The sequence below is a fragment of the Coregonus lavaretus genome (assembly GCF_964263955.1).
Source record: "Coregonus lavaretus genome assembly, chromosome: 21".
NCBI classification, from domain to species: domain Eukaryota; kingdom Metazoa; phylum Chordata; class Actinopteri; order Salmoniformes; family Salmonidae; genus Coregonus; species Coregonus lavaretus.
The window spans coordinates 17,134,677-17,148,177 of NC_140008.1; the positions used below are offsets into that span (position 1 = coordinate 17,134,677).

Consider the following 13,501-nt stretch of genomic DNA (forward strand, 5'->3'; position numbering starts at 1 on the left):
AAAGTGTGCACGTACTGGTCTTTAAAAGCTGTGTGTGTTGCTTGCCGTTTTTCAGTTCAGCAGAACCTCATTAATTCTGAAATGGAAATCATTTCTGCATGGAGTGCACAGGAGATGAGAGCGACGGAGAGGAAGAGTGCACGAGAGAGAGAGAGGCATGAGGAATACCAAAATGTCTTTATTTTTGCTTATTGAAAAAAAGTCAACACATTCATGGCATTGAGATTGTCAGTATATTATCATAAGGAGTGGAAAGGTGGTTATTCGGGTAGCAGTCTACGCTCTAGATCTACGTACAATTAGTTTACAGTTGTCAGTGTTAATTGGTTGATAGAAGGTGGTGTAATCAATCTAGATTTTGCTATAATACTTTGGTATAATATAAAAGTACTGAAAAAGAAAAATATAGATTTAGTGAAGTGCAGAGTATATGACGTATTACAAATTCATATGGCAATTTCTGGAAGGACTTTAGATTGCATTATGATTACCATGATAATTTAAATGATACATTGTAAAACATAACACTGAATTATTCCTGGATTGAGGTCAGAAATATGAACACCCAACCTCAGTTTGAGGTTTGAAAGATTTTCACATCTAGTGTCACATGTAGTACATCATCATCGGTATAACTTTGGCCATGAAAACACATTATCACCTTTGTCATTGAAATGTACATGTGAATATTCTATTGTTACTTCATTAGTGTAGCAGTCACAGCTACACGTTAACACTGTTCATACACTTACTGTACATCCACTACTATTGATTAGACTAAACGAGGGAGAAAGTCAAGGCAATATTTAATATCACGGAAACACTGAATATGGGACCAGGGGGTAAGCTATATTCTTCTACTATACATTTACATTTTAGTCATTTAGCAGACGCTCTTATCCAGAGCGACTTACAGTTAGCGAGTGTATACATTTTCATACTGACCCCCCGTGGGAATCGAACCCACAACCCTGCTCTACCAACTGAGCTACACGGGACCTATAGACCATATACTCTATATTATTTTTGAATATGTGATGTTGTGAAGTCAACATGTGCATAAATAAACAAATAATAAAATAACTGGCTAGCAGGATAAATAAATAAAGAGCCATCTTCCCTGGCGGAGGGCAGATCTGTGCTGAGCCTTTTAGCGCAGCCTCCTCCCGCCCCCAGACAATATGGAGCAGACAGTAATCTGGCCATGCACTGAGGGGATTAGAGCCTCCACAGCACAGCACAGCATAGCAGCCCCCAAACCAGGTCAGGCTAGTCCCAGCGTAGCACAGAGCCTCCACAGCAAAGCAAACCCCTGTACAGCACAGCACAGCACAGCATAGCCCCATACAGTACATCAGCCCCTAAACCAGGTCAGACCAGCTAGTCTCGGTCCAGACTAACCCAGTCCAGTAAGTACAGTATAGCACAGCACAACAGCCCCCAAACCAGGTCAGACTAGTCCCAGCCTGGCACAGAGTAAAGTCTAACCCAGCCTAGATCAGCACAGCAGCCCCCAAACCAGGTCAGACTAGTCCCAGCCTAGCACAGAGTAAAGACTAACCCAGCCTAGATCAGCACAGCAGCCCCCAAACCAGGCCAGCCCAGTGTGGGGCAAAGGCCAGCATAGACGAGCCCAGATGGAGATCGGTTAAAACCAGCTTAGTCAATAGCATGCAAGAATGCCATGTCCTTCTGTATAACGGCAGCATCCTATATATAACCTCCAGAGTGGCGCAGTGGTCTAAGGCACTGCATCACAGTGCTAGCTGTGCCACTAGAGATCCTGGTTCGAATCCAGGCTCTGTCGTAGCCGGCCGCGACCGGGAGACCCATGGGGCGGCGCACAATTGGCCCAGCGTCGTCCAGGGTAGAGGAGGGAATGGCCGGCAGGGATGTAGCTCAGTTGGTAGAGCATGGCGTTCGCAACGCCAGGGTTGTGGGTTCGATTCCCACGGGGGACCAGATGAAAAATAAAAAAGAATGTATGCACTAACTAAGTCGCTCTGGATAAGAGCGTCTGCTAAATGACCAAAATGTAAAGAACATTATCTGATCTAAAGCTTTCACTCAGCAACTTAACTACAAAGGTTTTTATTTTTTTTATTTTTTTTAATTTCACCTTTATTTAACCAGGTAAACCAGTTGAGAACAAGTTCTCATTTACAACTGCGACCTGGAAGCTCAGGCAATGTACCAGAGGACATGGCAGAGTTAAAGCAATGTGTGATTTTAATTTTGGATTCCGGTCCTCTCACAATTAGAAGAACTAAGATTAACAACGGGACAGCTCTGCTCTGACCCCTGGATAACCCCTGGCCTGCCTGACCAACACAACACAACAGCAGCAAAAGCCACATGAAAACACACAAACCGGGACTGACTGCACAGATTGACAGATGACTCTTTACACAGTGCTATGTAAACACATCTAGAACAGCTGTGAGAAAACCAGCAATGATAGTGTTGTATTGATAATACTACAATATATGCAGAGTATATGACTGGTACATTGCTGTTTGTTTGAGATCTAAGCAGCCTTCCATCAGAGATTCTAATTGAAGAAAGATATATGTCTGTGCTGTATTGTGCGGTGCTGTGCCACTAGGCCTGTAGACAACAGTACCATGCTGGGGCAGTGCTCTCACTCTCTCGCTCTGTGTGTGTGTGTCCTGCTAGTCTTACATGAGCCCAGCCTGATTCTATGTGATCTGCTGTCTAGGGGGAGAGGAGTGCTGGGCGGCCATGGCAGAGACCCAGAGAAAGACCCTCCATACTGTGTCAGATGTGTCGCCCCCTCATCTCCTACACCTCTGTCCGAGGTCCAGGTTAACGACACGTTAACTACATAGGAAGGGATTTCACTTGCCCCCCATTCCTCCCTTCCCCAAAACATGTGTAAATATTGCACTATAAATTGTTCCTTCCTGTATTATACTTAAGCTAAAATGTTTATTCTATTGAGACATTTACTTTCTGTTCGTATTCTTATCTTTTATTATTTCTTATTGTTGTTGCATTGTCGAGAAGGAATCTGCAAGTAAGCATTTCGTTGGACGATGTATATCACGTGTATCCTGTACATACGACTAATAAAACTTGAAACACACGGCTTTGTCACACCACATAGATGAAGACACACTTATGTTGATATGGAGTACTGGTTCTTACTGAACAAGGAGAGAGCTGGATTAAAATAAAATAAAAAAATATGTTTTTGCTGTATTTTGGCTGAGTCGGCATGAATTGGAGCCAAAGCTCCTCAAAAGGTGCTTGCTTGCTCACACACCCACTCTCGAGAGTACACAAACACACCGGGCCCAGTGGCTCCCACATGGTATGTGTCTGCGTGGGGATGAGGTGCTGATAGAAGCTCTGCCCCGGCGCACATGCATCCTTTTACTGCCATCCTGGGAATATTTACGGACAGTGACTTTAATGCAAAGTAATGATTATTGTTATACCATGTACTTCCCCAGCCTTTCACTGAGAGCGTAACGGCTCCCCACTGACCTGGTGATTACCTCTGTGGCTGCCAAAGCACCTGGCTCCCCCCGCCGGCCTCCTCCTGGCTCCCCCCTTTACCTACTGGAGAGACGCCTCGCCAACACCCCCAGGTTCTCCTCAAGGCTCTGTGTGTGTGTGTGTGCACACTAGCATTTTTTGTGAATGGAGTGCGAAGCCGTGAGGGATGAGGTACTCACTTTTCATTCTGATTCTTTGCATTCTTTCCATCATTTTGACAAAACGCTTTAACAAAAAACATTTAGTTTTACAAATATAGCCAAACCTAACCAAAAGCACCTTCATTACCCACTATAACTTCTAAATGGTATTATAGCAACAAAATAAAATCCAGACAGAGGCTTGAATTGGATCTCGGTGTTTACTCTGCCTGTTCAAAATATGGGGATTAAGTCTGCATTTATGAGAATTTAAATTGCAAAGACTGTGTAATTGTTTTTGTCTTTAATCCTAGCAGGGAGGGCGTCAGTGTAATGTAAAGTTGAGTCAGTTGCACGTCTCAGCCATTCATTCTCAGGAGTAGGTTTGTCTCGCTACTTGACTCAATGAGACTTAATAAGCATGGTGTACAACTGACACACACATAGATATTAAAAGAGGCAGGTTTATTTTTATTACGAGTTGGGGTGCCCAGCTGTTATTTGAGACTGGTACATTGGTAGGCCTTGGGTGGCACAGCTAGGCAGCACTACAGCAACAGAACAGACCCACAGAGTGGCAGCAGCACTGCCAGCCCTGCCAACTACACGGCTGCCCACTGACTCCTCTCTCTCTGTGTGAGTGAGAGCGAGAGAAGGAGATTGTACAAGAACGATGAGCAGAGAACCATGAACAGAGTGCAGTTGAAAAAGAAAAAAACATATGATGACAGTGAAGGAGAGGAAGTGTATAAGGGGTCAGTGGGAAAATGAGGTGAGTGAAAAAGCAAAGATAATATCAAAGACGCTTGTTAGCTCGTTCACTAAATCAGCAGCTACTCTGCATACACTTCATACACCTAGATACTCCCCCGCTCATCATTTTAAAGTTATCAAACACCTAGCTGGATTGTGATGTGTACTCTTGGACCATAAAACGCAATCAAACTTGTGTTATATTAACCGAGGCAGTAGCTCAAACATGAGTAGATTCGATTGGGGATTTGTGTGGGAGAAAAAAAAAAGCTTTCCCTCTACAACAACAATAACAAACATGTATGTTTGAAGATCCATATCACCATCAGTGTTAGCTCTCTAATGAGGGATGGCATCGCCACTGTGTTTCTTCCCAGACTCGCTTTGAGATGAGACACAAGAGCTCTACAGGTGTTGGAGTGACTATATGGCATTACCAGGTTGACCATGGGTCTTCTACATAAGAGCTGGAGTGGGCACTCATTACCATCTAAAAGAGGTTGCCCTCTCTTCTCATCTCCCCTGTCAGTGAGAGGGGAAAGTGCACCGTGATAACAGGAGGCCTGTGGCGGAACGTTGCCTACGGAAATGTTAGGCTTCCCAAAAGCAGACGCAGCAGCATTATTTGTGTAATGGCAGGAATTAATGCCAATTTCTGCAGGCAGGGTATTTTTTCACAATGGTGTGTGTGGACGTGGTTGGAGTGTGGCCAGCCCCTGGACTTCAAAGCATTGTGTAACTGTAGATCAAACAGTGCCAGGAGGAGAGGAGTGGAGTTGTGACTGGGATGCTCCAGACAGGATGGCACGGCTACACACACACGTCTCTGACTCAGGGGCAACCCTGTCCCTCGCCAATCTGTGCCCTCCACTCCCCTTCCTCCTCACAGGGCACTGATGGAGCTTCCTGCTATAGAATCAACACCACACCAGAAACTCAACACAATTTCTCTACTAGACAATTTCTCAACAGCATGCCCATAGACAGTTTGAGTAACACTACTAAACTCCTCCAAAATGGGACACCAATCATTTAGGAATGAATCTGTGCAGCTTCTTAGAGGACTATTGAGACCCAGCTGACAATGACCCAAATAAGTAATTGTGTGGTATGCATTCAAATATGTTATCTGCAGAGTGAAAACCTCCTTTAGCACCTCTCATTCCTAGAACTATTGAGATGAAATACCACCAACCAACCACATGGTTAAGTGTTGCCCAGCAATTATCCTGCAAATGATAGAAACAAAAGCAATCCAGAATTCTGTCACTCCCAGACCTACAGTCGACCACACAGCTCGGGGGCACAACCGTTAATTCTGAGGTTCAGCTAGGAAACGTCTACACAGATGCATACAGAGACATGAGAAGTGGACTGGCCCTTTCATTCCAGGCAGAGAGAAGAGAGACAACAGTAAACACAGAGTAGAAAGACAACCCTGCACATTCACGGGTGTCAGCCCACAGCCAAGAGACAAACTGTTTGATAGCTAGGGAAAACAGAGGACAGAAAGAGATGAGGAGAAGGAACCTGCCAGAGAGATGACGAGAGAGAGAGAGAGAGAGAGAGAGATGACGAGAGAGAGACGGCATGCCGTTACAGTGTGTACATATCACCATAATGCAGGGGAATATGTATGAATAAGATATGTCTCTCACCCCCCCCCCCCCCCCCCCCCCATGTCGTCATTCTGCTTCTCTCCTCCCCCCGAGCGAGCCAGATTACCCAATCAATCTCCACAGAGAGAGGGAGGGAGACGAGAGGGGGAGGAATAAGGAGGGGGCAGAGACGAGGAGTGGAGGGGTGTGTTAGCAGAGTGAAAAGGGGACCGTGCACCACACCTAAGAGAAATCGAGGCAAGAGAAAGGCGTAGGATGAGAGAGAAATTTTGTTTTAAGGACAGAAGGTGAGACGGAGGGAATACAGAGGCAAAGAGAATGGTTTATTGAACTGAAATGGGAAAGTGAGCACCTGTTGTAGATGAGAGAAAAGGGTGGCCTCTCAATGGTTGTTGTTTACAGAGAAGCGATCCCCCCCCCCCCCGGCCACCTGTTTCAGTCCTGCTGGAGACTCCAGTCTGCCACAGCTTGGCTACATCTCAAATGACACCCTATTCCCTATCAAGTGCACTTCTGACCGAACCATAAAAGGGAATAGACGAGTGTCATTCGAGACACATCCCACGCCATTTGCCTGCCCTGACACCCAGGCAAATCCTTACATTATACCATCCTCTACTGTATTCCTTGCCTCTATTCCTCTGACAAGAGGTTATCACACTTAGGTATTCAAGTCAGCGCAGCTGTCAAAGTGACATCTTACAATAGAAAATCCTGTCACACAGACCAATATCATGAATGTCATTACTACCTGATGCAAGAGGGCCTGTTTTGAGGCTCACTGCAGACAGAGGAGAGGTCTGGAGTTCTTTGTGTGGCTGAGGAGTTCTGGTCACAACTCAACAGCTCAGGGAGAGGCCAAATCAATGCTTAAAATGAAAACTTGGAGAGTTCAGGTCCCAATGATAAGCAGTTGCTACTTTCTCATAATATATTGATAATTATCAGAAACAAAACAAGAAATTGACTTGATCATCTGCCTTTACTTCCATTGAAAGGTTCCCCACCTCCATTGACAGGAGTCTCCATCATAGCGGTCTGAATGATCAGTCAATCCACAAATCATATAGACAAGCATGGAGCTTTATCCAGAGAGGAGCACTAAGTCATTGCTTTTTGAATGACGCACTACTGTCACTAAATCAGTGACACTCCGAAGGCGCTGATGTCACAGTAGCAAGAACCACAGATGTGTGGGGTCATGACCTCTAGCTTGTGCAAAGAACAAAGTCTGTAACGACGGGGGCTGCCAGCATTTTAATTTCCTGCTAGCGTGTTGGTTTGTTTGTGTGTCATGTGTTTCTGACTTTCTTCATCATTTATGCCTCTATTACTTTCATCTTTCAGTCTGAATTACCAAAAGATGTCTCATTATCTTAATAAAAAAACATTTCCTCCACAAACCACTCCTCTTTTGAGGAACATCCAAATTCAAGTAGGAACGATTTATGAGTGTGGATTTTCTCTCAGTAAGTAAACATGAGTGAACCACTTAAACAAACCTACTAAGGCTGTGTTTCACTTCCATGTTCAGTATAACAGTGTGGTGTGTGTGTGTGCAGGTTTGTACCACGTTGGTTCTCCCATCCAGAGGTGAAGAGTCCTCCAGTTCCGGGAGCCCAGCCAGAGTCACAATCCCACCAAAATCCAGGGATTAGCCATGAACCATCCCTCAAATTTCAGGATTAGCACATTATATTCCATTATCTTCTCCAAACTGGAGGGCCTACAAAGTCTTCCTCCCTGGCCCCTGGCGACCGAACCAGGAGATAATTTGGGTCATGGTGGATTCCTTCTAACCCAGCCAGGGCCACCATCATGTCTTTGGACAACATCCCCACTCCTCAACAATACCCTGACACTGAACCAGTCAGTCAGAGATGGCATCTAAACGTGTGGACCCATACATATCCAGTCTAACACAAGAGAGAAGGTCTTCTGTTTTTCCTGTAAAAGTGACTTACTGGAGTCGTGTTGTTTTTGTCCTGGGAGACACGGCGGGGGAATAGGGCTGTTATCAGCCGGGCCACGATAGCGACTTGATCAGGTTGCTGGTCCAGAGGGATCGGAGGGGCTGGAGTTAATCAGACAGAGACAGGCCGCAGCGCAGCGACCCAGGGGATTCACGCCTCCACCCCACACCCCGGTCCCCACGCCACAGCCGCGTCACTGCCCCAGATAAGGTTCTTCACACAACATTAGCCCTGTGTCTGTCTGTCCATAACCCCAATACACACAGACAGACCAGGTTCACCAGCAACACAGACAGAGTTATGGAAATGAACATGACTGAGGGATGGGGAAGATTTGACTATAGAGAAACTTATTGAAACGTTTCAGGGTTATGCATTTTCATACAGTCCAACCTTCTCAATAACCTGCTCAATCTATCCAATAGAAATATACATCTTGGGGCCCCCCCGAGTGGTGCAGCGGTCTAAGGCACTGCATTGCAGAGCCTTAGGTGTCACTACAGACCGAGTTCAATCCCAGGCTGTGTCATAACCGGCTATGACCGAGAGTCCCAAAGGGTGGCGCACAATTGGCCCAGCGTCGTCCGGGTTAGGGGAGGGTTTGGCTGGGGGCGCTTTATTTGGCTCATCACGCGCTAGCGACTCCTTGTGGCGGGCTGGGCCCCTGCAGGCTGACTTCGGTCATCAGTTGAACAGTGTTTCCTCCGACACATTGGTGGGCTGGGTTCCTGGTTAAGCGGGCGGGTGTTAAGAAGTGCGGTTAGGCGGGTCATGTTTCGGAGGACCCATGACTCGACCGTCGCCTCTTATAAGCCCGTTGGAGAGTTGCAGCGATGAGACAAGATCGTAATTGGATTGCAATTGGATATCATGAAATTGTGGAGAAAAATGGGGGTAATATACAAAAAAAGAAATATACATCTTGAATTACAATCATTTCCAGTCAAATGATATTGATGACCAGTGATATTGATGTACTCCTTTCACACACACACAGAGCCCTCTCAGTCCATCAATCTGGAGGTCGCCGGACGGACGGATACACTCTGACCCTTTAAACTTCAGCCAGGTCAGAGGTCAAGGGAAACTGGACATTAATCCTTGAACAAAAGAGCAGGACATCTAAGCCCCAGTGGCATTCCCCAAAGCCCCACAGCGTCCACACTGATTGACCACCCTGGGTTGACCACTGGGTAGGACAGACCCCCTCAGAGGACCTTGGACTGGAGCCCCACATCTGGACAATGGAGCGGAGGGAGTTAGTCTCAAGGACATGTGTGTCTTTAGGTGTGTGGCTCGTGTGGGTTAGGTGCCAAATGAAGACCATGTCGGATGAGAAACGTTGTGTGTGCGCACATCACTAAAAGCTTGTGAGCTGACATTGCTTTATTTATTTGTTCAGTGCCTACGTCACATTTAGATGTGTGTAAGTACTCTTTTCTAAGGCATCCTAACCACCAGTCCTGCTACCAACCCAGTTAGTGGGTGGTCAGAGTTAGCATGCAGGGGAGCTGACGGTTGAGACACCCAGGTAGCTAGCTACCTCGGGAGATAGGCTAGGTGTTGGGAATGATTAGGCATATAGATTAATTGGGGACACTTGTCAGCTTTAATTAACCATGGGGTTTAATTAACCATGTAATTAATCTTATGCTGGTGTAATACACACTCACAACAAATGAGTCTGTTCTGACGAGGTCTGGTCTGTTCATACTTGTCAGACTACATGGGAGTGAGGAACTGCACAGAACTGAGAAACCGGCTAAATTAAATGTCCAGTGCAGGAATAGAACCATCATAATCCATTTCCAGTTTCAGAGCTCCTTCCCTAACTGCCCAGGTGAATGATAAGCTAGCAGTAATACAGTCTGACCAATATATCCTATTAGCTGCATAATCCTTACTTTAAATGTATTAAAGGGTATGTATGTAATACCACTATTTAGCATAGCCAAAACACCAGAAAATGATAATTACATGCTAAGGTATAGCGGTGATAACAAATAAAACTGATTTGCCTCGAGTGAGGCAGATGAAGTCTGAGAGGACTGCAGCTTAACCTTCAATCATTCAGGTCCTGCCAATGAGCTAGAGGTCACAATTAGTGGGCTCATTAACATGGTCATTTGCAGTCCAAGGGCTGTGTCAACAAAGAGCCTCCTTTTGTGAGCTGGCCACTCTGAGGCCCTCCACACATGTTCAGGCAGCACATCAATGCTAGCGGCAGTGGAAGCTCCAGCTCTTCTACAGATGAGAGGGTCAGGGAGGGCAAGCCCATGACCCCCAGGCCACCCCCAATCGGCCCCCATCCATCGGCCCCAGCATTACACTTAATCCAGGCCAACAGCTCACCCAGCTGCTTTATTTGCTCCGACCTTTATTGAAAACATGAGAAGGCCAATAACAGCCTTGCAGCGACCTGACATTTCACCTTCAGCCGACAGTTTAGGTAAAGCTCTAAGGGGTCACAGGGAGGAAGTGAGGGAGGTAGCCAGGACACTGTTTCACTGAGCCTAGGAGGATAGAATCTATTGCAGTAAGAGACACTACAGAGACCAAATAAAAATACATTCAAATCGTGACCAAAACAATCATGTATGCAAACGTATTAATTCGATATTGAGAAATGAACGTAGATAGCAGATAGCACACACACACACACACACGTGACGACAGCCACCCGTGCCACTGACAACACCAGTGACAGGTTGACTCACATAATCGTGGAAAGCCTTGGCCTCGCTGGAATGTTCGCATGTCTCCCTCCGGTCCGGAGCAGCGCAGTACAGATCCCAGAATACACTGTGGGGAGAGGAGGAGAGAGACAGAGAACATGGTTGGACATAGACGTCAGAGTACAGCAAACATGCAGATAGTTTCAGTTAATACTAACAACAGTCGGGGATGGTTCACATGACAGTTGGTTAGAGCATGGTGCTGGCAACATTTTGTGGTTGTGGGTTTGATTCCCTCATAGGACACATACTGAATGTATATGTATATGTGTATGTGTGAACCGTAACGCTAAAATACCATCTATCCATGGAGACCACATCTATGGTCCACACTTGGTCTCCCGAGTGGCGCAGTGGTCTAAGGCACTGTATTGCAGTGCTAGCTGTGCCACTAGAGATCCTGGTTCGAATCCAGGCTCTGTCGTAGCCGGCCGTGACTGGGAGACCCATGGGGCGGCGCACAATTGGCCCAGCGTCGTCCAGGATAGGGGAGGGAATGGCCGGCAGGGATGTAGCTCAGTTTGTTGAGCATGGCGTTTGCAACGCCAGGGTTGTGGGTTCAATTCCCACGGGGGGCCAGGAAAAAATAAAAATATTAAAAATATATAAAAAAAGAATGATGTATGCACTCACTAACTGTAAGTCGCTCTGGATAAGAGCGTCTGCTAAATGACTAAAATGTATATGTAATGATGAAGTGAAACTTGATCAAGCTGCAGTTATAACTTTCAAAATAACAATTCTAGTCCAGCACTTGCGTCAGAAAAGTGAGGTCATCTAATCGAACCATCTCACATAGCTCTCGTTCTGCTTGGCCAGAGCTGCAGGCTAATGATCTATTAGGCATGATATTTGTTAATGAAGTCAAATCCAGCCCTTACGGGCTGCAGGGGGCACCAGGTTCCAATCCAAATGCACTCTTAATTACTTAATTAAGCACCTGTTTAACTGGTCCACATTAAATTGTTCTTTCACCTAAGATATTGATTTAATGGATAGCACATAAAAGCTACTAATCTGACTGGGGCTCAAGAGAAATGTTACGCTTTAACCTAACCATTCAAAGACTAATATTCCACGATATGCATGCTTTCTGCTGAGGCAGTCGAAACCATGCTTCTAACGTGTGAAACGCCGAGCACTTGATATGACTGCAAAATTGAGCAGAAAATATTAGCTGATCACCCATAACTGTGTGTAAGATATTTTGTTACAATTCATATGGAGTGATGCTAAACATATTAATTTACTGCACATGGAAGGTACATTTGCATGTACTGTCTTATTACTGTGTAAGCAAAGTAAGGTATAGTGAAGATACAACTACCCTGTTTTATATAATAACAAAGCACATCTGCTGAAGAAAAGCCCCTGGCCTTTGCTCTTAGGTGTGCACTGTCTGGGTCAGCTGGACAGGCTGATGCACAGCACAGAGAAACAGAGAGGAGAGAGAGAGAGAGAGAGAGAGATATCGAGAACAGAGGCGTGTGTGTGTGTGTATTGAGGGGGTCATGAAGCCTGCCCTTCAGTCACTTGACAATAAAGCCAGGCTGCATCATCATATCTATCAGCTGCCGTTAAAGAGATTGCAGCTTTGTCAGAGCCGTGCCTGCCTGCCGGAGGGAGACAGCGGGACCATCTCAAATCCAATCAGCTCTCTGGGATATGAAATAAGACGCACGTTAGAGTTTGTTACTGAAAAGCCACAACTAGGTGCAAACAGGGAATGTGGACTGGGGAGCAGGGTAATCATAACCTGACACCCTCCAAAGTTTCAAATAGTAAATTATAAACTGGGTGGTTTGAGCCCTGAATGCTGATTGGCTGACAGCCATGGTATATCAGATCGTATATGACAAAACATTTATTTGTACTGCTCTAATTACATTGGTAACCAGTTTATAATAGCAATAAGGCACCTTGTGGTATATGGCCAATATACCACGTTGCGTCGTACCTAAGAACAGCCCTTAGCTGTGGTATATTGGCCATATACCACACCCCCTCGGGCCTTATTGCTTAAGTAGATCATGTCTGGGTGGGACTGCTCATGCAACACTGGAGCATGGCTAAAAAGGTACACTACGACTAGTTAAGACTAGCTAGCTACAGGTTGAGAAGCCCAGCAGTTTATTTTTGTCAACGGAAGATTTTCATACTGTGGATGCACTCTCTCAGACTCCTTTAAATAAATTAACTTGGCTGTGTGGAATCCCTAAGATTAATCTGGGTGTGAGATTCAGAGTCCAGTTTAGAGGGCATGCAAATTCTGCCATTTCCAAATTAAATGCCAGTCGAAACAATGTGGGAATGTGGACTGGCAGCATAAACAGGACACACACACTTTCCACTTCTTTGTGTCCCGAACGACGGATTAGCATCCACAAGACAATTACAACAATTAAATGCCATCATGATAATTATTGCAATTAACTGTAGTCTGACAATACCTGGAGGTAACAATGTGCCTTCCGCCATAATGGGCAAAGTAAACAGAGACACGTGGTTGAAGGGGCCTGGGCATTAATCCACACACTCTAGGCTGGGGTGAGTTCCTGTCAGGCAACAGAAAAGCCATGCTAAGGAGAAGAGAGGAGGGGAAGCCAGGTTTACTATGGCTGCTACTACTCTTATCAGCCTGAGCTGCTCTTAATGGGACAAAATGCTGCAATCAAAGAAGAAAGGCAGAAGAAAACAAAACCTTTCAGAGTGTTTATTACCCCACTGAAGTTTGCTATTCTCCTGGTACCAATGCTTGC

The 13,501-nt window shown here is 45.7% G+C and overlaps 1 protein-coding gene across 1 annotated transcript in view; it reads right to left on the reverse strand.

Annotated features, from left to right (window-relative positions):
• Positions 1-5,246: 5,246 nt before the first annotated feature.
• Positions 5,247-13,501, reverse strand: part of LOC311149106 (single-stranded DNA-binding protein 3-like) — a gene marked incomplete at its 3' end in the record, with an annotated part of 49,413 nt that continues 41,158 nt past the window's right edge. The window contains exons 4-5 of the mRNA XM_084186214.1: positions 10,725-10,809; positions 5,247-5,324 (exon numbers count right to left, since the gene is read on the reverse strand). Of these exons, the coding sequence (XP_084042340.1) occupies positions 5,247-5,324; positions 10,725-10,809 (163 nt within the window). The remainder of the gene's footprint in view (positions 5,325-10,724; positions 10,810-13,501) is intronic.